The 24,868-nt window shown below is 43.3% G+C and overlaps 1 protein-coding gene across 3 annotated transcripts in view; it reads right to left on the reverse strand.

Annotated features, from left to right (window-relative positions):
- The window catches only part of COG2 (component of oligomeric golgi complex 2), a 42,041-nt gene extending 17,461 nt beyond the window's left edge, over positions 1–24,580 (reverse strand). For all 3 annotated transcript variants that reach the window (XM_079900431.1, XM_079900430.1, XM_079900429.1), the window contains exons 1-9: positions 24,320–24,580; positions 15,790–15,951; positions 14,595–14,660; positions 12,337–12,417; positions 10,371–10,474; positions 7,398–7,506; positions 6,190–6,369; positions 4,408–4,532; positions 683–809 (exon numbers count right to left, since the gene is read on the reverse strand). In XM_079900431.1, the coding sequence (XP_079756557.1) occupies positions 683–809; positions 4,408–4,532; positions 6,190–6,369; positions 7,398–7,506; positions 10,371–10,474; positions 12,337–12,417; positions 14,595–14,660; positions 15,790–15,951; positions 24,320–24,391 (1,026 nt within the window). In that variant the 5' untranslated portion in view covers positions 24,392–24,580. The remainder of the gene's footprint in view (positions 1–682; positions 810–4,407; positions 4,533–6,189; positions 6,370–7,397; positions 7,507–10,370; positions 10,475–12,336; positions 12,418–14,594; positions 14,661–15,789; positions 15,952–24,319) is intronic.
- Between the last annotated feature and the right edge of the window lie 288 nt (positions 24,581–24,868).

Below are 24,868 nucleotides of genomic sequence, written 5' to 3' on the forward strand. Positions count from 1 at the left end.
CGAAAACCCAAAAATCAAAATCCAGAGCAGGAAGGAGAGGAGAGGCACCAAGGGGCTGAGCAACACGAGTACTGAGCAGGCGAGCTGGGCACGGACTCAGGCCACCTGGCCGAGAGCCTTTATTCTTCTCCAGGACACTACGTACTGTCTTTAAAAAATGGTACAACGGAAAATTAACATACGAGTCTACTGAAATATCAACCATGAAGTCTTTTAAATGATTTTTTTTTTTAAAATGAAAATATCGAGGCCTCCTAATCTTTCAAATTATAGAGGACACTTATATATTGCATTTTAAAATCCAATCCAATACTTCGTTTTCCTTCAAAACGATACAGTAGATATCTACAAACTTAATTTTTCATGGAAAACAACTGCAAACAGCCTTGTTTTTAATGGTCCTTAGGATCTTTTTAAAAACTAGAATATTCAGATCTAGTCCCAATTGCATCTAGACTGAATTTTACTTTACATTCTAAAAAATATTCTTAGTCCTTGAAGTTATCAGAGACTATCTATGACTTGAATAAAACAGTGCGTGTTTTAAGGTAAATGCTTGCTACGTAACTCAGACTGTGGTTTTTCCTAAAACCACAGAACCAAGACTGTGCAGAAAAGATACGATTATCCTAAAGTCTCAGGTTAACATCTTCAAGAATCAAGACGATGGAGGAAAAGGTACCTGGTGAAAGGCATCGGGATTCCCAGCATTAAAAAGTGAGGGCAATTTTTCTTCTAATCCTCGTACTATTTCTGGCCAGACAGAATTCACCAAAAAATCATATCCGGGAACAGTATTGCCTTTTTCACTGTAAGATAAGAGGAAAATTTCAGTCAAATACACCAGAATCTTCCACTTCCAAAAAGCAAAATTCCACTGTGGTGCTTTTATTAAAATAAAAGTTCCTCAGGCTAAAATTTATTTCAACCTTTTTAAAAAAACGGTATCTGTCAATTAGTTTGTTCTTAGACCCAAACATCTATTTCACTCCTTGATCTCATTCTCACCTTGAACCTGACACATCCTCTGTGTCCTGACTCCTACATCTATCTATCAAGTAGTAAGCAAGCTGGGGTCAAGGGTAATGGAAAACTACATCGACTTAACTTGGCACAATTTTCTCCCCTAAAATGGGCTACCATGTTTATACTCTGTCTTGAAAAAGAAGCAGTTTAATACCACAGGAAAAGCAGTCTTTGCGGGACTTCCCTGGTGGCGCAGTGGTTAAGAATCCGCCTGCCAATGCAGGAGACGCGGGTGCGAGCCCTGGTCCAGGAAGATCCCACACGCCGTGGAGCAACTAAGCCCGTGCGCCACAGCACCTGAGCCTGCGCTCTAGAGCCCACGAGCCACAACTACCGAGCCTGTGCGCCGCAACTACTGAAGCCCGCGCGCCTAGAGCCCGTGCTCGGCAACAAGAGAAGCCACCTCAATGAGAAGCCCGCGCACCGCAACAAAGAGTAGCCCCCGCTTGCCGCAACTAGAGAAAGCCCGCACGCAGTAACAAAGCCCGAACGCAGACAAAAATAAATAAATTTTTTTAAAAAAAGAAGAATTATGTTACATCTACTCTGCCTGTGCTCTGTAAATGGAACAATAATGCCTACAGGACAGCACATATATTTTAAAAAAAAAGAAAAGCAGTCTTGTATTCAACCTTAACACCACTCAACTCTAAAGCACTATAAATCACGCTAATTGCCCAATTACTAACAACTTCAGCTATCCCTAAGATTACCCTCAGTTCTAAAGTTCTATGACTATTTTACGTAAAATCTCGATCACAAATCTTAATACAAAAAACTGATAACGGTAATGTTTTTTGTGTGTTTTTTGCGTGTGCATGCTTTATTCTGCATTTTTAGCCAAAAGGCTGGACTCTGGGTTTCTAATTCACAAACGTAGATGAGAGACAACACTGAGATAGAAGCATGCACTTGGGAGCCAGAGTACGTGAGTTCAAATCTTGGGTCATTTACCTTCTCTGTGTTTTGGTTTCTTCATCTTCAAAACAGGGATGATAATGATACGTACCTCACAGGGTCATTATATGGATTAATATTTGTAAAGCATTTAGGATGGTGCCTAGCATACAATGAGTGCTATGTTAATAGTGGTTAAATACACAAGTACATAAACAAAAAAAGCAGGTTCCTTAAGTTTCTCTTGAACTTAAAGACCTGTAAGTAGCTTTAAGCAACACCATCTCACTGATCGGCCCACTTTGACTGCTCCGTTATTGATATGCTCTATATTAAGATAACTGTCTTTAAAATTGATCATCCATGCAATATACGGTCTCATTTTTTTAGTAAAACGGGGAGTTGTGTAGCTAAGTGGGGATAACAAATTGGCATTTAACATTCTGATAAGTATTAAAAATAAACAGTAAAAAGTTTTCATAATTTTCCTGCTTAGCAGAAACTATCAAGACAAATAGCTTATTCAGCTTTACTGTTCAGAAAGAGCTATCAGATAATCTCATTCTATAATAGGTAGGAACTGATGAGAAATTACTGGTGGGATTGGAGGAGGGTCCAGGAGGGAAAGAAGATGCCTGTGTCCCACATACCCAATTCCATGTATCATATCATATACTTTTAATCATAATAAGAAGTAGCTCTATTAAGGTATCGGAAGAAAGAAGGAACAGAATTGAAGATTTTAAAATACAAATGCACATAATCTGAACAACACTGAAGGACAAGATCGCCTCATTCCCAAAGTAAATGTCTAACTAAAGCCCCGAAGAGAAAACTTAAATCTGTGAGATCAACAGTTAGAAAAGCTAACCCACATTCTTCGGAAGATAAATCTTGAACGTCGCTGGTGTCCCCAGCTCTAAAGGGCACCTGGAGGCAGAAGCTGAGCAAGGGAAGGTGAGGAGTGGCGGGACGACGGGGCCTCAAGCAAATGCAGATGGCCCACCAAGGTGCAGTTTAGATTCCTCAGATTTCTGAGGCGTCTGCATGAGCTCTGCCACCCTGAAAACCATGGAAAAGGGCGCGTGAGGCTCTGTAACTTGACAGTTCAGGACCAAGACTAGGCCTGTCAAATCTAATGACTGGTTGTTTCATAACTGTGGCTTCTTTCAATTTACCCCATGACTTCTATTAAATTCTTACCCCAAATCCAAATCCAACTAAATCTTCATGGTTACTAAGCAAAAGTGGCAAAACAAGGCTTCATCTAAAATCGTGTACTGGAAATAGGGTACTTCACAAGTCAAGCAGCGTATTTGTTCCCCAGATTTTTTTTTCTTTTCAAAGAACAAAAATTCAAGACCAAATATAATGTTCACTCCATGAAGACAGGTACCTCATCTGCCTTTCTAATGCTGTAAATAGGTTAAGTCTTTCATCCTGCAAACACTGGGTAGTTACTGCCTTCAAGACACTGTGCCAGGAGGGAGGTGTGGGCCGTGCGGGAGGGGAGCACACTGTTGAGATGGAAAAAGTGAGAGTGACGTGCAATGGCCTGCAGAGAACAGGATTAAAGGTAGACATCAGGGTAAAAGATGGTCTCTTGAAGGAAGTGGCATCTGAGCTGGGGCTTCACGTGGAGTGACAGGTCAACAAAAAGAGGGATTAGGAAAGGCGGAGGGGACTCCGAGGAAAAACACAGACCCGCCCAGCGTGTGCTGGGGTGGGCAAGTGCAGCTGTGTGCTGGAAAACTGCAGGGCGAGGGTACCACAGAGCAGAGTGCCCCACCCAAGGACCACCGGGGCCAGAGCACAAGGGGCCTTGTGTGCTGATCAAGAAGCCTGCATTTTCCACAATGAGCAATAGGAAGCCACGAAAGACTTAGGAAGACAGGGCATGAATCTCAGCACTGTGGGTAAATGTGCCAGCAGAGGGGCAGACTGAGACGCGCGAGCAGGTGGGGAAAACCTGTTACTGTGGACAGAGAAATGACAAAGGCCTGGACCAGGACAGTGGCAGTGGTGGAAGGCAGTGGGGTATTTACAAAACAGAACTGAAAACCATGGAAATCAGACAAAAGGAGGGAAAACTGAAGATGACTTTAACCACAATTAACATCTTATAAAACTTGTTGAATTAAACTGAATTGATATTTATTAACAGATTATGACATTAGGATAATGGAAGGAAACCAACTTTTATTTCAAACCTAGTTTAGGGAACTGACAGTGTAGGAAAGGGCAAAGCATGGGCTGTGGATTCAAGAGAGACACACCATTCTCCTCCGTTCCACCCACTACAGTTTCCTTCTCTGTAAGACGAGGCTAATGGCCCCTGCCCAGCTCAGAGCACTGTGCTCACACACAGACAGGAAAGGGCATCTGAACCCGGTCCACACGAGACAGCAAGAACCAGCAGGGCACGAGCGGCTCCCAGGCGCAGCCCCGGGCCGCGGGAGCTCTGAGAACAGCTGCTCAGACTACCTTGAGGTGGCTCCTCCCGTGACCTCTCGAAGGAGGCGGCAGTGGTGGGGAACGAACTCCAGGAGCTTCCTGTACATGAGCTGAAGATCACTCGGATGAGCATCGGCCATCTGCTCTACAATCACCTAGTAAAAGGAGCATCATTTTTAAAAAAGACAAGTATGAGTTACATACCACAGGGAAAAGAACAAAGAAAACCTGCAAAGTGTGTTTCCTCTCGCCCCCCTCCTCCCCAGCTGACATGTTTCCTAACAGCAACAGCCTCACTCAGAGCTAGTTCCAGGATTCGGGTGCATAGCTCTGACCTGGGGGAGACACAGGCTGGGTGCCAGAGACTGGCCTGAAGCTGAAAAGCCAGACACATTCGCCTGTTTCCCTCCTGAGCTTGAAAACGAAATAAAACGATGATTTCCCATGACAACAGCTCCTTGCTGTCTTGACCGTGGCCTTTTCTTCTAAATACCATTATTCAGATTAGGGGAAGCTTTGAGACAGAGAAAGACGGAAGGGAGTATATTTTATTTTACTTTATTATTATTTTATCTTTTGTGTTAAGGTTGAGAATCAAGAGGCGAATGACAAACATACGAATTTAAATAAAATTAAAATGTGGCCACAGTTTATTTAATATGCCACTGAAACATCAAACGTTTCTTTAATTTAGCACATTAGGTTCAGTTCAATGAAAAACAAAGGCATAAATTAGTAACCATTTTCACTTAGTGATAAGAAATAGTGTAGGTAATTTGTCTTTTTCACTCCTATAGAGGACAGCTGTGAAATACAACAGGATACAAACAGAGGAAGATGACAGATCATTTATTTTTAGTAATCCTAATGAAAGCTGACTGGACTATTGAAATTAATCCTTAAGTTTCATTTTTATCAATGACATTCAATTTTCCCCATTTATAAATGGGAGACTTTTACCCCAAAGTCATGGTGAGTAGGGCTTTGTACTTACTGGACAGAAAGAGCGTCCACACTGATGTGGCACTGAAGAAAGTCTGCAAACACTGAGGACGGGCCTGTGACTTCCACCAGTTTGAACCAGACAAAGCTGCCATTTTTGCGCGTCGGAAAATGCTGAGTATTGGCAACTTCACATGGTACAATCTGTAATATATTCTGGCTGCTCAAAGGCAGAACGTGCTTACTTCCCAAATTTTAACTGTGTCCTCGTAGGTGAAGGACACTGGATAGCCAAGTTCTGGATTTAAGGTATTATGCTGCTAATTTGCCTATGAAAGCCCTTCATCTGTGAACATTCCCTCCCTCCCACCTTCCTGGCCCACACACTCCTCAGCAGTCTGTGAAGACAGCCCTCCACGCAGACCTTCCACGCTCAGGGCTCTTGGCCCGCTGTCCCACCACGAGGCACTTGAGCTGCGGTGCTGGCATCTGCTTTACTTGTTCCACTCTACCCACCAGACCAGTAGTTGAAAGATTCGTTTTAAAAACTTTATTAGCAAATAATCTACATAGCATAAAACTGACCTAAAAATGTTGATACACACCTTCTCCCTAGGGAAGACCTGTCCCCTACTAAATTAAGATAATCCCTGGGCTACAGCATCACTAGAAAATACGAGAGAGGGTGCCTGACTCCTGCACGCTGGCTGTAACCACCAGGGACCAACCTTTTCTTACAGCTGATGCTGCAGTAACTATGAGACTCTTCACAGAAGGACCTCTGATCCACCCTCACGCCCAGTGAAGCATCCGGGACACAGCAGACGCTCTCTGAACGCCTGCCGAATGGAGGCCTGGGGATGCACAAACCTCATCGACGTATGGTTTCACCAGGACTTGACCAACTAGCGCCTCCGCGTCCCGCGCCTTGTCGATCGTGGCGTAAGTCCGTAAGCAGTGCCGGATCACATCGACACTGGAAGTCCGCAGGCCTTCCAGAAGGAGGCCTTCCAGTGACTGCTGTAACATGGCCGTAATGCCAGCTATACGCTGCAAGAAAAACAGGTAAGAAAGCAGCTGGAACAATTTCTAAAGACTCAAATACATACATAACAAATCTCTGGCGGCACTAGAAGAGAATATGTGTAAAATTAAAATATTAACATTTTCTGGAGCGTAACAATGAATCTTTCCTCCACCCCACATCTCTTTATAAGTAAATCTTTGCTATATCAAAGGAGGACTTAGACAGAATTGCAGAATGAGAAAAAAAGTTATTTTCCTCTTAAGCTACAGAGTCAATCTGACAAACATCATGAATCTAAAGCCCAGTCGAGAGTTGCAGATAAATTAACTCTGACTACATCATACGGTGTGTCAAGTTACATGAAGTTTAGAATTAATTTTACCCTTATAATTCGGAGAATATGCCTGTGTCTTCACACAAAATCTACAATGTGTGACACTTAGGGGGCAGGGGTCCAAAAAGCAAAAACTGAAGGAAAAAATTCAAAGCTAGTTTCAGAATCCCGCAGATCAACAGTTATCACAGGCATGACAGGCATGCCTTGGAGATGCTGCGAGTGTGGCTCCAGACCACAGTAAACCGAGCAGGACCACAGTGAAGCGGGGCACTGGGATTTCCTGGTCTCTCAGTGCACGTAAGAGAAATGTTTACACCATACTGCAGTACGTTGTCTGCAATAGCATTATGTCTAAAAAAACAATTAAAAAATACTTTATTGCTAAAAGATGTTAATCATAATCTGAGCCTTCAGTGAGCTGTAATCATTTTGCTGGTGGAGGGTTTGAAATACTGTGAAAATTACCAGAATGTGATACAAAGACATGAAGTGAGCAAATGCTGCTGGAATGGCACTGGTAGGCTGATAGACTTGCTTGATGCAGAGCTGCCATAAACCTTCAATTTGTTAAAAAAACAAAACAAAACAAAAACATATCTGTGAAGTGCAATAAAGTGAAGGGCAATAAAATGAGGTATGCCTGTATCAGGTAAAACCAAAATTATTTAGCAAATTCCTAAATACCAAAGTGTGGAAATCTAAAACAACACTTACTGGTCTTATTTTGTCCAAAAGAGGCATGCCTTTGCTTTGAACAGCATGAAACTGTAACTGGTTAAATTCTGTGGCAATTCTCTCCAAAATCTGTCCAGTCAGAAGTGGGCTAGTAGAGACAATTAGAGAAATTTAACTCCTAAAGGTTTTACATTTCCGAGAGAACACATCACATGATCAGCAATGCTGACGCTTTAGCCCCACTGTGTTTCCCACAGCCCCCGTTACAAGGTAGCAGCTAAGGCATCCTTCGTGCCATCAGCTTTCACAAGTCACATGCACAGCATGTTCTAGGACAGTGGGCAACTACTTCAGTATAAGCCACTGACGCTGCCTGGCCTCAGCCACAGGGTCCAAGCAAGAAGCAGGAGCTGGACCAGGCCACTGTGGGTGTGACGGGTGTTTCCACCTCCTCCCCCAGGCTCTCCTGTCCATGGCCTTCTTCATCTTTAACCTCCCTTCCCTCTCTTGCCCTATCCTATTATTTACACCTGAATCCCCTTCTACTGCTCTGTCTCATTCTCTCTTCCTCTAAAATACCTCCAGTACTTCTAAAATACCAAACACTGCTGTCTCCTTGATAAAATAAAAGCGGCCCTCTAGCGGCAATACATCAAGTAAGTCAGAAGAGCTCTACATTTTCATGTACCAAAGAGCTGAAAGAGCAGTCGACCTGTATTCTCTGGGTCCTAGTGGAAGGACATTCATTGTGTATCTGCCACAAGTGTAATAAATGCACTTCTTTCCTCTAAAATACACTGCAACAATACCACTCAAAGGGAAGCTAAACAGCAAAAGAAGAAAAATGTAAAGGCACTGAAGCGCCTGCTGGGCTTCTCTTGAGGCATCCTGTATCTAATGGTGACCTATCAGTGAATGAGGGGAAAAAGTCCACATCACAAGGAAATGAAATGCTGTCCATTTCAGGTCTATCCAGTCCTGGATCTGTAGCATTCAAACTAGTTTAGGGTTTCCCTGGTGGCGCAGTGGTTGAGAGTCCACCTGCCAATGCAAGGGACACGGGTTCGTGGCCCAGTCCGGGAAGATTCCACATGCCGCGGAGCGGCTGGGCCCGTGAGCCATGGCCGCTGAGCCTGCGCGTCCGGAGCCTGTGCTCCGCAACGGGAGAGGCCACAACAGTGAGAGGCCTGCGTACCGCAAAAAAAAAAAAAAAAAAAACACACACACAAAAAACTAGTTTAGAGGGAGAGCAATTCCCCTGCAAGACCAACCCAAAAGGTTAATCCCTCTTTCCTGAGTAACCTAGTGTGGATCTATTAATTATAAATTATCTAAACGTTTCTTGTACTAAGAAGCATGCTGTAGTTACCATTCACTTACATTGCCCTGGTTTTCCTCTCTCTACAGCTCAAAGTTGCTGATCTGAATTTTAAAAAGTACTCAAAGGTGATTCTGAGCAAGAAACAGCATAATATCTATTACATTGAAGATGGAACATTGAGGGACTTCCCTGGCGGTCCAGCAGTTAAGACTCTGCGCTTCCACTGCAGGGGGCCACAGGTCGATCCCTGGTTGGGGAACTGAGATACCACATGCCACGCGGTGCGGCCAAAAAGGAGAAAAAAAAAAAAAAGATGGAACACCGCAAAGGAATAGTATCATAGAAAAAGACATCAGTGAGGAAGGGAGTAGGAACGGACCCAAGTGGAAAGAAAACAGGGAGGCAGGTATGGCGGATGTCGAGTGCAGACAAGTTGGCAGGAGCTGCCAATGCTGCTGAGGGTGAGAGAGACGCGGAGCAGCTCAAGACAAACGGCTCCACCGGACGGGTCAGAAGGGACGGGTCAGAAAGGACGGCAGCGGAGACCCTGGCCAGCGGAGGTAAGGGCAGCAGCGCGAGGACGGGGGGGCTGAAGGGACAGAGACAGCAAGTGCTGACCACTTGTTTGTACATCTTGATTATGAAAGGAAGTAGAGACCCAGGGCAGGAGAATCACTTCCTTTTTGGATGCCGCATTCCTCAATCTATACAACGAGAGATATGGAGCGTACTGCCTTTAAGGTGCTCCCAAATCTAACATTTTGATCCCTAAAATTAAGAAATCCAACATGCCTTTATCGTGTGGTAAGACTTTGGTATAGGTATATTCAATTTGGCTTTGGTTGGCTTTGCAGCAGATTATCCAATATTACTCAGGGAAGAATGTTACGGCTGTCCACGCGACTTTAGGAGAAGCTCTTGTCAGACCCAAATTAGATGTGTGAAGGCCTACGACATGCCGGGTGCGGGCTGCCGAGCTGTCAGACAGCCCTGCCAGCGGAGTTCCTATTAGCCTTACGCTGCCCATGACACAGGGAGCTGAGGTGCCATGACTCAGGCTGCCCAATGGAAGACGCAGCACAAACTTGTGCTCCTCCCAAGGCACCACGGTGCTGGTGTGACCTACTCATTTTCTGAGCCACTCATCCACCTGGCTGATTTAGAATTCACACTAGCAAGGTAGTAAGACGGTCACAGCGTAACAAAGGAAATGGTCATTTTTTTCTAACTTCACAAGGTTTCTTTCCCTTGTTTATAAATTTTAACTAAATGTGTCCTGTACTGTTTCTTAACGCTACAATGCTAGTGCAAGATACATGAATGGTGATACTCTGGGCATGTCTACATAAATTTATGAAAGATAAAAGCCATTCCATACCTGGAAGGTCAAAGGATTTTGCCAGTGCTTACATAAGGCGATTCCAAAGATAAAAATCTTCCACTGAAAGCACACTCCTCTGACTCCCCGTAAGGTGATGTGTTGGAACAGTGGTCCATCACCACAAAGGTTTTAGAAGGATGTATTATAAACTTGACCATCTCATGCCCTCCACTTTTCATAAGCTACGTTCAAAAACACTGAGCCATAGACTTGCCTTTTCTTCTTTATCAGAAATGCGTTTTAACTGAAAAAAAAAAGTAGCCTGGGTGTGAAGTACTAATTTATGTGATATTTAGTGAAAAATACTTACCTGCTTGCTTCTAGTGCAGATGTTTCTTTAGAATGTTGAGAATTTAAGATTTTTTCAATTTTCTCAACTGATCGAATAACCTGTATAAGCCTCAACACACATATCTATAAAAATAAAAATGAAGCCAAAAAGAAGTTATCATGATGTTTAATCTTAATTATCTTATTTTCCCTTTCTAAATGCAGGGAAATACAAAGCCAAAAGTCACCTTAAAGTGTGTGGAGCACTCTACAGTTTGAATACTTCTACATAACACTGAATTCCCAAGAACGTAAAACTTAATGTTAGCTGCCCAGAAGAAGCGTATTTCAATATTCTATTACAAGGTAATAGTTAAAAAAAAAAAAAACTAGACTTCTTTTGTTTTCTCATTTCCTGCATTTTTATTTCTTCTTTCTTTTCCCCATCTTAAATGAACCCCTGTATAGGCACTACATTTATTTTCTTATGACCCTTTTCTCATGTTTTAATTTTAGTTTCCGATCATCTTTATCCTATTTACATGTATACGACACAATTATATGCCTAAGCGTCAATTCATTAAAGACATTATTACACAATAAATATTATCGAAGAGGTTGAGGAATATTATAAAAACTCTCATCCTTAAAAGAACAAAAAGAAAGTCATTCGTTAAACAAACAGTTACTAGAACCTACTGTACAGCACAGGGAACTCTACTCAATGCTCTGTGGTGACCTAAATGGGAAGGAAATCGAAAGAAGATGGATATATGTATAACTAATTCACTCTGCTGCACAGCAGAAACTAACACTACACTGTAAAGCAACTACACTCCAATAAAAATTAATTTTAAAAAAAGACAAAAAAAAAATTAAACAAATAGTTCCTGAGCACCTATTGTGCACCAGACATTCTTCTAGACAGTGAGGACATGGGTGAATAAAACAGGCAAAAATTCCCTGCTCTCACAAAGCTTACAATCTTTTCTAGAAAGGCACTGCATTCTTGAAATCTTTGGACCAAAGCTGATATTTAAAGGAGAATTAAACAGAAGGTTTCAAAATAGGCTTCTTTCCCTTGAGATTTTGAAAAATATGCTAATAAATTTAGAAAACACTGACCGAGCACCAGGCTAGAATCAGAAGACTCAAATGCTAATCCTAACTCTGCCATTACATCCTTAAAGCCAGATAATAAAATTAAAACACAGGACCAGTAAAATGTAAAAGCAGTGCATGCAGAGGTACAGTTAACAAGTGGAAACAAAAGAAGAAATAAACGTGGCAGAATGAGAGCAACACACTAGTTTTTCAACCTGCAGTAGAACACTGGAAGAGTTGGTCTTAGAAAGCCCACTTACTCCCTAATGTCTAAAATTTTAATATTTTCTTTATAGGGGTGCTGAGAAATTAGTTATATGCCTGTTAAACTGTAAAGTGTTTCACGGATACCAGTTATTACTGTTTCTTCTTTTGGAAAAATTGAGGAATGTTAATTTTGTGACCACTTGGGTACATCTAAAATTCTGTCTTACTATTTCAAACAGTTGACATGACATTATAAGTGTAAGTATATATAGATACATAGAAAAAGGCTTTGAGAAAAACCACTTTCATAGTACTGAAAAGTGTGAGAAGACATGAGGGAAGGGCTTTTAGCTGGCACGCAGCATAAGAAATCTACAGTTTTCTTTAAAAGTTTTAATGCCGTCATGAATAAATTAACGCACGAGAAGAATACGCGATTTTCTTTGTCTTTTTCTTCTATTAGTTACTTTAGCACACCTCTCTTATTAACAGGACCTTAATCAGCCCAGGAGTGAGAAGACCTGGGCTCCAGCTCTGGCTCGACCCCTCGCGAACTTTGCTGAACACTGATGCCTAAAAATAAGGAGAGACCCCACACTTCCTCTCTGCCAAGGTACCAAGAGAAATAAATCAGACCACATGCGCGGAAGTGCCGTTAACTCCAAGGTGCTACCATGAAGCCATGTACAACCTACCTTTTTTTTCCTAATGTCCTCTTGTTTAGACATTCGTTCATCTACTGCCCGAATTCCTTCACTGACAGATGACCTAAGACTCTTTAAAAGAATAAAGAAAACATACAGCAGAAACTGTTTTGTGACATTACGAAACTTACACATTTAATTAAATTCCACAGAACTTAATTTTATCTTCGAGCCAGTATTATGCAGATATTGACAAAAATACATAATATCAGATACAACTGCTGTCGAGGGCACTCATGGTTTGGGGGCAAAATGACATATAAAGCCAAGGTTATGGAGGATTAACGGCCGAAGGAATAATAATACATGTACCGTCAATGTCGTTCAAGAAATCATCTGAATCAAAGGAGAGTCTGGCACAGGGGATGGGACTTGAGTCTGACCCTGAGAACCTGTGGAAGCTGACGATGGTGGAGAGGAGGTTATCAGAAGACAAAGGTGGGAAGACACAACTGACGGCGCACACTCAGGGTGGGTGAGGCATGCACCCGGGTGCACTGCAGGCTTCATTTTGCAGAGGAGTAGAAATAAACAGGGAGGGGCTGATTTAGGAGGACGTTAGATTCTACACATTTTAGGGAACTAGAGAATCCCGAAGCACTGATATTTCCTGATGAAATGCTGTTTGGGGGATGGTAGGAATCAAGAAGTAAGGAACAGAATGGCCAGGAAAAGCCAGAGGTCATAGGTGGAGAAACATGTCCAGAAGCTAATAAATTAAGCCAAGTATGAAGAATTGAGGCCAAAACGAAGGTAATGGAAACGATCAGAATAAACTAGATAAATCACAAAAGTTTTATAGAGAGGTGAATTCATTCATTCAATAAACATTATGAAATGTCTATTAAATGTCAGCTACCGTGGTAGCCAGTGAGGCTACAATGATGAATTAGACAGAAACAGTCTTATCCCTCAATGATCGTAGAATCTCAGAGCAGCGTCGTGAGTTGAGGTCAAAAAGGCAGGTGAGGAGAAAGGTGGCTATAAAGACAGCTGCAGAATAAGGGAGGCGACGTGGTACTGGCAGGTGGCAGGGCTGGACTAGAGCCCGGAGGCGTGAGAGCAACCCAGGAAGTTCAAAGCACAGGTCAGCAGAGCGGAGAGAGCGCACAGAGAAGAGTGGGAGGTTACCACAGGCTGAGGCCCAGGAGACGCCAGCCACGAGGCTAGGAGGTGAGGGAGCACCGAGGAGGAGGCAGGAGAGCCACGCAGAAGCTGCCGCGCAGCCCAGCAGCGGGCCACAAACCCCTTTCCTTCCACTCCAAGGAAAAGCACTGTAATGAGCTTTTGTAAAATTCAAAAACATACACTTTCAAACACATCTGCTAGTTCAAGGCACAGCTCAACACTTATCTGTCTTACGAAGTCTTCCCCGCCTACCCCTCCCCTCCTCGGGACTTCTCAGCTCTGACACTCCCATTACCCTGCACTTCCTTCAGTTCTCTCCAGGCAGGGCCTCTTTACCTACGTTACCTATTGAGAGCCTCGCACGTGCCAGGCGCGGTCTCGGGGGCAAGGTGCATGAGGCCACTTGGTCTGGCGTGGTCCAGTGGTGACACACACAGGAAGCGATGGTGCAGTGCATCACAACTAAGGGACAATGGAGGTCGGGGTGCCTAGCACAGACGAGTGGGTGAGGGGAGGGCAGGCCACACGGTCTCCTGTCAGAGGTGATGCCAAAACTCCCGCTCCACTGTTCATCCAGATGGGGTCGCTGTCCTCAAGGCTTACAGGCAGACACTCCCATTCCCACGGGAGAGAGTTTCTCCCAGAAACTAGGCGTTACATGATATTTATATTATCCTTCAGTTACATACAGGGGTTGAACAGCTTTTGTAGACTGGTCCAGGAACCTAACCACATGTAAAACACTGTCTGGGAAAACACTTGTAAAATTACAAATTTTAAACTATACGTCAGCCAGTTCTAAGTTGGAGACCACTTACAGATGGGGGAGGTGGTATGAACAAGTTAAATTTTGAAATACCCTTCTTTTCCGCCCTGACATTTAAAAGTGTCTACTCTTTGACGATCTGTCGTCTTCAAACCAAACACGTTTTCAGTCTGTAATATCACATGCAAAAAGTAGAGAATCATTTTCACCAGTTTTGAAGGTGAGTACTATAATCATGGACCATTAAACCACCACCACAACAACCTAACACATTAAAGGAGTTCTTCTTGGAGAAGGCAAACGAGCGTAACGTGCTTTATACATATAGACTGTTTACCGGCACCTGGGGACTTACCAGAACCTCTTCCCGTAACTGTCCCAAAGGCACAGAAAGCTGGCTGAGGGCTCTGTCCATGCCAACCTAAAGGCAAAATCACGTTGGCACAAGCACGTCAGAGTCAGGAGTGACAGTGAAGCTTCTGTTTAACGAGCAAAGCAGTACTAGACTTAGGTTATTCTTTCCGTACAATCACATATTGCTAATAACTAGATAAATAACAGAAATGCTATCTTACCACAAATATTGCTCACAGAAAGTGAAAAAATCTGTTGATATACATGAAACTATGCAAATAGGGAAAGTCGTAATAAATCAAAGATTCCTCGTGTACAGTTTGCCTCTGGATGAAATTTTAAATGAATTAAAAAAACTTTAACAGGAAACATCGCTATCTCTGTACTTATGATGTTCAGCCAGCTGATGTGGAAGTCTGATGAGCTATATCTCTCCTAAGTATTATCAGAGCCTTTGAGAAAAATACAAATTAAATAGAATGGAAATAAAATTTTCAGGGTTTCTAATCCTACTGGAACATTTATCTTACTGGTGTACTTCCCAAAAGCAAACACAGCTCGTTATTCTTAATGCTTCCTGAAATTCCCATGGAGATGGCGACTTTCTATACTTCTTTGGATAAACAGATTTAACAAAAAATAAAGTATGAACAAGAAGACTTTTCCCAGTATTAAAACTCAAGCATTTCTAAACAACTTTTCCAAGTAACTGATGCGCTTCTCACAAACCATTCCTATGTTTTTATAAAACCAGGCCACCTAAAGGTCAATATTGGCCAACGTTTCCTCAACCTATGTCTGGCTAGCACAGTACCTGAAAGTAAATTAAGCACTTCCTTAAGAACAGTTGGTATCTGCTCTAGCAAATTAGTCTAAACCAGTGAGATTTCATGGTAATCACTTAGCAACTAACAAAAACAACCACTCTTGAGATGGTTATCCTTTACTTTTCACTACTTCTTAATAAGTCATTCAAAATATAATCAAACTAAACTCAAACACAAAAAATGTGTATCAAGAAAGTTTAGTTCTTTTATTAATAAGATTAGTAATCTCTCCAAGTTTCTGGGGGAAAAATCAACTAAAAGGTTTCTAAAAACACTCAGCACTTTTAAGAATAAACATGAGTGAGAAAGAGAGTGTGCAGCACGTATGTAAATACACTGACTGGTAGGAACTCTGGATTTAAAGTTTACCAGGTTCGTTGACAGGTTGACGAAGTCTGCATAGTCCTTGTTGATGAGCTCGACCATGGCCGTTTTAAGCAGCTTATAGTAGAGCTCCAGGTCATCTCTCAGTGCTTCCAGCTGGACCCGCTTCCGACAGTCGGACACAAAGTGATCGACATCGAAGTCTTCCTGAAAATAAAACCAGAAAAAAGAATTACTGCAACGATATCACATTTTACACACAGAAATAAAAGGAGAGAAAGAATAAGAGATAAACGCCATTCTACTCATTTGAAAGGCTACTGCCGTTGGGAGAAAGTCCTTTTCAGTACACGTGACATAAAGGTGCTTGTGCACTATCAAGGCGCCAAGAGGGTGGCCCCTGACCAAGAGCATTCTCTCCTGTCGCCTACATTCTACAAGGGATTTAATTTTTTTTAACTACACATGTTAAATAGGCTCCTCACAAAACAGAAATTGCTCCTTTTCCCTTAGTTTTAAAAGTAACAAATGTTCACTGTGAAACTTTCAACCAACAAAGAAATACAGCCATCCCGCAGCATCCACGGGGGCCTGGTTCCAGGACCCCCTAGGACACCAAAATCCGGGGATGCCCAAGTCCCTAACATAAAATGGCGCAGTATTTGCGTATACTTTAAATCATCTCTAGATTACATAATACCTAATAAGATGTAAATGTTATGCAGATAATTGTAAATACAATGTTAATACTATGTAAATAGTTGCTAACTCAGCAAATTCAAGTTTTGCATTTTGAAACTTTCTGGAATTTTTTTTCCCAAATATTTCTGATGCATGGTTGGTCGAATCCACAGATGTGGAACCCGAGGAGAAGGAGGGTGGGCTATAATGACACAAAAGACAGACAGTAAAAAAAAAAAAAAAATCACTCAGTCCTGATGCTCTACAGATACGCACTATTAATGTTTTTCTCACTGTTTAACATCATGATTCACATCCTTCCAGAATTTTTTTGACTTTCTCTTTAAAATATAAATTATATTTTAAATTGAGATACAGTTGACATATAACATTATATGGCTTTTAGGTGCACAACATAATGATTCCACATTTGTATCTATTATAAAATGATCACCACAGTAAGTCTAGTTAAAATCCATCACACACCATTACACATTTCCTTTTCTCGCTATGAGAACTTTTAAGATTACAAAGTGAAAAAAGCTAATCTGGAAAGGGTATATCCTATAGGATTCCAACTATATGGCATTCTGGAAAAGGCAAGACTATGGACGCAGTAAAAAGATGAGCGGCTGCCTGGGGTCGGAGGGAGAAAAGGATGGACAGGCAGAGCACAGAGGGGCTTTAGGGCTATTACATACAACACTGTGACTGTACATACAGGTCACTATCCATTTGTCAAAACTCATAGAATGTACAACACCAGGAATGAATCTTAATGTAAATTATGCACTTTGGGTGATAATAATTGTACCAACTCTCCGCTGCCTAGGATTTGTTGCTGTTTATCGTTGTTGTTATTGTTTAATGACTTCTCTAAACAGACTGAAAAAAAAAAAGGTTCACTCCCTTCAACTTTCAAATACACAACACGGTATTAACTACAGTCACCATGCTGTACACCACATGCCCAGGCTTACTTACCTAATTAACTGCAAGTCTGTACCATCTGCCCCCCTTCACCCATTTTGCCCACTCCCCACTGGATGCCTCTGGTAACCACCCATGTGAACAGTACCTGTGGGTCCATTTTTTCTTGCTTTGCTTTTTAGATCCCACACACAAGTGAGACCATGATCATCTTTTCTCTAACTTATGTCACTGAGCACTAACGCCCTCAAGGTCCATCCGCGTTGCCACCACAGAGGGCAAGAGTTCTTTCTTTTTCGTGGCTGAATAACATCCCAGTGTGTGGTGTGTGTATCAGTTTCTTTATCCATTCATCCATCCATGGACACTTAGGCTGCTTCCACGTCTTGACTATTGCAAATAATACTGCAATGAACACTGGGGACCTACAAGCGTAAACCTCACTGGCCACCAGAGCCAGGTGACCTAAGAGGTGTCCCCAGGCAGCAGCTGCAAAAATCAGGGCGCCAGACCAAGTACACACGTTCCTTTCCAGGAGATACTGTTGAGCGGAGCAAGGAGAGAGAGAGCACAGATGGCCCCGCCAGCCTCCAAGCCCCCAGACGTGGGCGAGGTTAGAAGCCTGCCCCTCAGGCCGATGCTTTAAGATAAACAAGCCTCTTTCACAGCAAGTCTGGGCCCTTTTCAGTTGCTGTGTCTGTGTCAGGCCCTGGGGAGGGTAAGTTCATGCTGCCCCTTCAAGAACTGTTTCTCAGGTCACTGTAGCCTCATGGGTCTTCCAGATGCCAGCTCCATCGACTTTCAAAGCTAGATGTTTTGGGGGCTCATCTCCCAGGTGCAAGTCTTGAAAGTAGGGGTGCCAGGGGTGGGGTTCACACCCTTCGCTCCTCGGGGAGCAGCCTGGGATGGGAGTTCCCCGATTGTGGGTCACCACACTGGCGGAGGGGTGTATGGTGAGACTGTGTCTCAGCCTCTCCTACCCACTCTGATGTGGGTTTTTTCTTGTTTGCCAGATGTGCAGGAGTTGCTCAGCTAGTTTTGGGGGGTTTTCTCAGAGGAGGTTGTTCCATTAAGTAGCTGTCGATTTCGTGTGTCCATGCGAGGAGGTGAGTTCAGGATCCTCCTACGTCACCATCTTCAGCGAAACCCCAGACCTCTTCCTGTGTTCACACACACACACTCTTAATAAGCCTTTTCTAAGCTACTTTTCCCCATATAGAGATATAACTCCCATGTCTTTCCATAATACATATAAACTTGTACTGACATTTTATATGGATGTGAGTATTCCACTGAACAGATGTTCAGAATCTTTCAAAACCAACTTCCAAGTACTGGTCTCACAGGTTCGCTATGCCATCTCCCTTTGTAACATTCTGATGCCCCTGGTAGGCAGACATGCATACAGCCAGCAGGTTACTGTCCATTGCACCTATGACTCTGCTACTAGCTGAGCTGTTTAGTCATCAAGAATCAGATGTGATGATTCCCGAACTTGTTAAGGTCACTTGTACTTATCATCAAAATTACAGAATTTTATTAAACATTATATAAACCAACAAAATATAAGTGCAAGAAGATAACTGTTCTCATGAAAACTATGATGCTCTGTGAAGACCCGATGCTGAGAAATTGATAAGACAATTTTTCCTCAATTATGTATCACATGACCATGAACCAGGTAGGGCAGCTGGAAGGAGGGTCATACAAATCCTGAAGGATTCTATACCAGATTCTTTGCAGATGCCTTAGGGTTCTCACCGACTTAAAGGACAATCTAGAAATCGAATCAGCAGACGAATTTTCAGAGAGAAGAGCTTGGCGCCACATCAATGGAGAATAAATGTACACATGTATGAGTGAAAATAGAACGTTAAGGACTCAAGCACCATCCCTCGAGTACTTGTAAAAACTGACTTTCTTAATTAATCACCCAGACACCTGCTCTGATAGTGTCAGATACGAGGATTTCTTACCAAACTGTAATTTCACAGCCACTGAGTGAAAACCATCTGCTTCTTTACCTAGAGCCAGAATTAGCCCAGACATCTTGCTGCTTGAGAGGACCCCAGGTAACACCTTATATTCATAGTTACACAGCAATCGCAGCAAGAACGTGTGGGCAGGCCTCAGCCTGACATCCTGGCCTTGCTATTAACCAGCTGTATGACTGTGCAGAGCACTCTGCTTGCCTCAGGTACATAATCTTTGAAGGTATGAAATTCAGATGGATGAAGTTCAGGTGTGAACTTCATGGTGACATTCTAAATCATATAACTCAACTCTCACAAACAAATGCTATTAGGTAACATTAGCGCTCAACTTGCCATTTATATATTTGTTCTTAAACAAGCGTTGCATTGCACAAGACTAAATTACTTAGAACATCTGTGAATACTGGATTAGGAAGCTTTTGCTATGACAGCAAACAACCCCAAACTCAGTGGTATGTAACAACAGCCACATTTCATTTCTCAGAAATAGTTTTACTTTACACTGTAGATTTCCTAAACATTTAAAAAGAAAGAACTTAAAACCCATACATTTATAGTCAACTGATTTCTTACAAGGGCGCCAAGACCATTCAATGGGGAAAGAAGAGTCTCTTCAACAACTGACGTTAAGACAAGAGAATATCTACACGGAAGAGAATGAATTTGGACACCAACCTCACACCATAAACGAAAATTTAAGTCAAGATAGATCAAAAGACTTCAACAGAAGAGCTAAAACTATAAAACTCTTAGAAGAAAACAGGTGAAAGTCCGTGTGACCTTGAATTAGACAGTCATTTCTTAGATATGACACAAAAAGCATCAAGATAATAGAAAAATTGAACGCGATCAAAATAAGAACTTTTATGTGTCAAAAGACACTATTAAAAAAGTGAAAAGACAACCCACTGAATTGGAGAAAATATCTGCAAGTCATATATGTGATGAGGGTCTAATATCCAGAATATACAAAAACTCTTACAACTCAACAATAAAAAGACAAACAACCCAATTAAAAAATGAGCGAAGGATCTGAACAGACACTTCTCCAAAGAAGACACACAAATGGCCAAAAAGCGCAGAAGGAAGTAACAACAACTGGACCATTTGGCTGTAATGTGGAAGAGTGTGACAGGACAGACTAGAGGCAGCAGGGTCAAGGGGAAGAGACCAAAGCAAGCGTGTTTGAAAGCCAGTGGGGAGAGTGCAGGAGGGCCTGGGCTCCAAGCACGGGCGGAAGGAAGGAAGGAAGGAAAACCCCTCTACGTAACAGGCGAGGAGGAGAAAGAGAACGGGCACAAATACAAGAATGAGCCGTCATCGTCAGCAAGATGAAGGAGTTCCCATTCGATGGCACTATTTTTGCTATAAAACAGGAAGCGAAGTCGTACGCTGGGCTAGAAGGGGAAAGCTACGATTCCAATAGCACTCCTAGGTAAAGGGATCTAATTTATCTCTGTTAGCAGGCCGCTTTCTCTCCCTGATACCAAGATCTTAGGTCCTATTTCATCTGATAGCTGGCTATCAACGCGCGCTAAAGATTTCTGCAAGGTGACGAAGCTAACGGTATGATGTCACCACCACCTCTGCCCCAAGTGATTCTTCCATCTGCCACTCCTGTCTTTTGATCACCTCCATCTTCCACAAATCTGTCCCCTCCTCTTTCTCATTAGATTTCACAAGGACCACTGAAATAACTTTTTAGTAGTCTCTTTTTTTTCTGTGTTCAGAAAGGTAGTTTGCTATTTATTAAGAATTTATTAAATACTTTCCTAAAGGTCTGAGGTACCACTAAGACACTGAGTTAGGACTGAAACACATGTGCAAGAACGGTCCATATCAAAATATTAGCTCATCAGTTCAAATCCAACACAATTTTCCCTTGAGCTGGAACCCGATATCCACCTGAAGGAACGAGTGGCACAGCGCCCTCTAACGCTGCTCCAATGCAACAGACATGCCCACATCATCTGCTTTAACCGTGAAGGCAGCTCATGGAGCACAAGGCCCTCGGTGTAGCACACAGGGCCCCGTCCAACTTGCAACCCTCCCAGCTGCCCTCCTACCTTTGCGGTCTCACTCCTGGCCAGCCTTCCAGCCTCTCTGGACTAGGTCCAGTTTCTCAGCACACACGGTGGTCTTCCTGTGACCATACTCAACAGCCCAAACCATATCTTATGTACCCTTGTACTATCCCGTCTAGACTGCTGGTTGACACAAAGCAGGTGATCAATGAATGACTGTTTATTAAGTGAGCAAGAGCAACTGCTACCACTGTCCTAACAGGCCCTCGTCATGTCTGGCAGACTAATGACACAGTTTCCAACCCAACGACTGGATTTCAAGTAATCTCAACTCTCCTAATGCAAATAGGATATTCCCTAACTTTCCCACAGGAACAAATTACAAAATGTGCTGAATGAGACATAGAGGTAGAAATATAACCCCGACAGCAAGCTCTCCACCCACCATTTCTGCCATGGAACTAAAACTTATAAAATGTCTCTTTGAAGGAAACACAAATTGCAAATAACCTTTATCTCCAGGTCTCACCTAGAAAATCAACATTTAACACAGGAGAGCTGTCCTAGGTATTTTTCTTCTACATGTGAAGTGGTCACATTTATTAGCACTACAAACTGTAGGGCACGTTCAGAGGCTTAGGAGCCGTGAAAGAATAGGGCCATTCCAGCCACCTTCCCAGTTTGCCCTCTCCTTACTGCAGGTTCTACTTTAGAACTTATATTTTGAGGTTTCTGCTTTCTGCTTTCTGCAGCTGCTCTTGCCAAAGGCATTCTGCCATCTCAGAGCAAGAAACATGGTGGGGCTAGCAAGTCCGAAAGAATGCTGGTACTGAGCCTGAAGGAAGCCTTGAAGAAGGCAAAAGTTGGACAAGTTACGTTTTCTGTATTCTGAGACTCCTGAAATCAGAAGTCAGAACAAAGCCCCTGATCTCTGCTTGTGCCTTTTCTTCTTCCAGTGCGCCTCTTCTCATCATGGTCTTTCTTTCTACCCTCGCTCCAGGGCAGCTCTCAGCCAGGGGGTGGAACAAAGCGTTCCTGGATCAGCAAGTTCACTCCGCGGTCCCTTTCACACATCCCTGACAAGTTATGCTCTTCCTTGCCGTGGTTTAGCAGAAACACCACTGTACGAGAACAAGAGTACGTTATTCCTGGGTCTAGACAGCCCCACATACTAAAAATGATATGGCCACACTGGAGAGAATCCAGATGGAAATACTGTTTTTTACCACATTAAAAAAAAAATTTTTATTGGAGTATAGTTGACTTACAATGTTGTGTTAGTTTCAGGTGTACAGCAAAGTGAATCAGTTATACTTATATCCACTCTTTTGGATTCTTTTCCCGTATAGTTCATTACAGAATATTGAGTAGAGTTCCCTGTGCTATACAGTAGGTCCTTATTAGTTACCTATTTTATACACAGTAGTAAGTATATGTCAATCCCAATCTCCCATCTTATCACTTCCCCGGCATGTTTCCCCTTTGGTAACCATAAGTATGCTTTTAAGATCTGTGAGTGTGTTTCTGTTTTGTAAATAAGTTCATTTGTATCATTTTTTAAAATTAGATTCCACATATAAGTGATATCATATGATATTTGTGTTTCTCTGTCTGACTTACTTCACTTAGCATGATAATCTCTAGGTCCATCCATGTTGCTACAAATGGCATTATTTCGTTCTTTTTTAGGAACAGTATAGAGGCGCCTTAAAAAGCTGAATATAGAACTACTATATGATCCAGCAATCCCACTCCTGGGCATGTATCTGAAGAAAACCATAATTTGAAAAGTTATGTGCACCCCAATGTTCACTGCAGCACTATTTATAATAGCCAGGACATGGAAGCAACCTAAATGTCCATCAACACAGGAATGGATAAAGAAGGTGTGGTACATATATACAATGGAATATTACTCAGCCATAAAGAAATGAGATATAAATACTTTTAAAAACCAGAGATGTGATCTGAATGCAAATAACAAAAAGATTGAGAGACTGATGAACCTAAAATGAGAAAAAGCATAGTATGACTTAAAGTCATCAAAAAAGAACAGTAAGGGACTTACACTCACTTCCTTAAAAGTTTAGCGTCTACTGAGCCAAAACGTTTACCTTTTTAACACTGAAAACAGCCACTTAGTGGTATCAAACCCCCCAATCCTTAGATATAAAACATAAATATGTTTCTTGGTAGTTTTAAGTACAGACCGAGAGGGTTACACCAAATAGGTATGCAAAGTTCCTCCTAGCTCTGATTCAAATCTTGGATATTTTCAAGGCTGTGCCTGATGAACCTTTATTATCCATAAAATGTTTTCGGTTTATATTGCTATTCTGCTTATGTAAGTTTATGTCCTACAATGACCTGCAGACCAACTTCGAGGTCACCCTATAAAGAGCAGTAGAGCAACTTTAGAAAAGGAGAATAGCTTGCTTTGTTGTATCGCAACAAAATGAGAAAATTCTCATCTTTTAAATATCTCATTCAGAAGCTTTAGACGAACGTTAAGGAAAAACTTTCGATTTAGTGCCTTTTCCCCCCACCTGATCCCTCGGTATGGGCGTGGGTTCGGAGATTTGGTCAATGCATTAGTACTGAGCTTTTAGGTGCAAGGCGCTGGTCAACAAGCTTCTGTCTGGCCAGGGGACTGGCACTCCTACTGCACTGCATGCTAACGGGGTCGGGTAATAATAGGGGCTTTTTATACTTAGCTCAAAACCACTTGCACACAACTTCGAGGCCTTTTCGCTCACTACGCACGATTTCACAGTGGTGCTTTCTCTAGGCTGCCCCGGCCACACCTGAGGCCAAGAGACCCACTGCGAGGAGCAGCGAGGTCCCGCCGGGGGCCGGTCCGGAACGGGCGCGGCCCGAGGAGGCCCCGGAGCGAAAGGAGGGCAGGCCCCCCGCCGCCGGCTCGGGAAGCGGAGCCCCAGCGCGCACCTTCATGAACTCGTCCTTGTCGAAGCAGAGCGTGTCCGGCCCCTTAGGTAGGTTCATCCTACTTTTCTCCATCCCGCCAGCCGCCGCCGCCTCTCAGCGCCGAGACCCGGACGAGGCGAGGAAGCAGGACGCCGCGCGCACGGACTCGGCGGCCGCAGCCAAGGTACAGAAGGCGCCGCTTCCGCCAACATGGCAGAGCCCGCGCCGCGGCCAATCAGCGAGCGCGCCGCGGGCCGGCCTCCGCCCGCCGCCGCCAAGAGGGGCGCCGGGACGGCCGCCGCCGCCGCCGCCGCGCTGCAGGTGCTGCTGCCCCCGTGCGGCGGAGGGCGGCCCTGCAGCTCGGGCCGGCTCCGACCGGGCGGTCTAGGCGGGGGCTGAGCGCTAAGAGCACGGGCTGGAGGACTCCGGGGCTCCCTCTCGACCCGCTGGCAAAAATCGACCTGCAAGCTCTTCCAGGGCGGAGGGAACAACCACGGCCGCAGTCGGCCATTCGGTCCTCAGGTCCAGGGTTGGGCTCAGATCCAGGTGGGCGGTCTGAGTGCAACTTTG

The sequence above is a fragment of the Stenella coeruleoalba genome, assembly GCF_951394435.1.
Source record: "Stenella coeruleoalba genome assembly, chromosome: 16".
Classification (NCBI taxonomy): domain Eukaryota; kingdom Metazoa; phylum Chordata; class Mammalia; order Artiodactyla; family Delphinidae; genus Stenella; species Stenella coeruleoalba.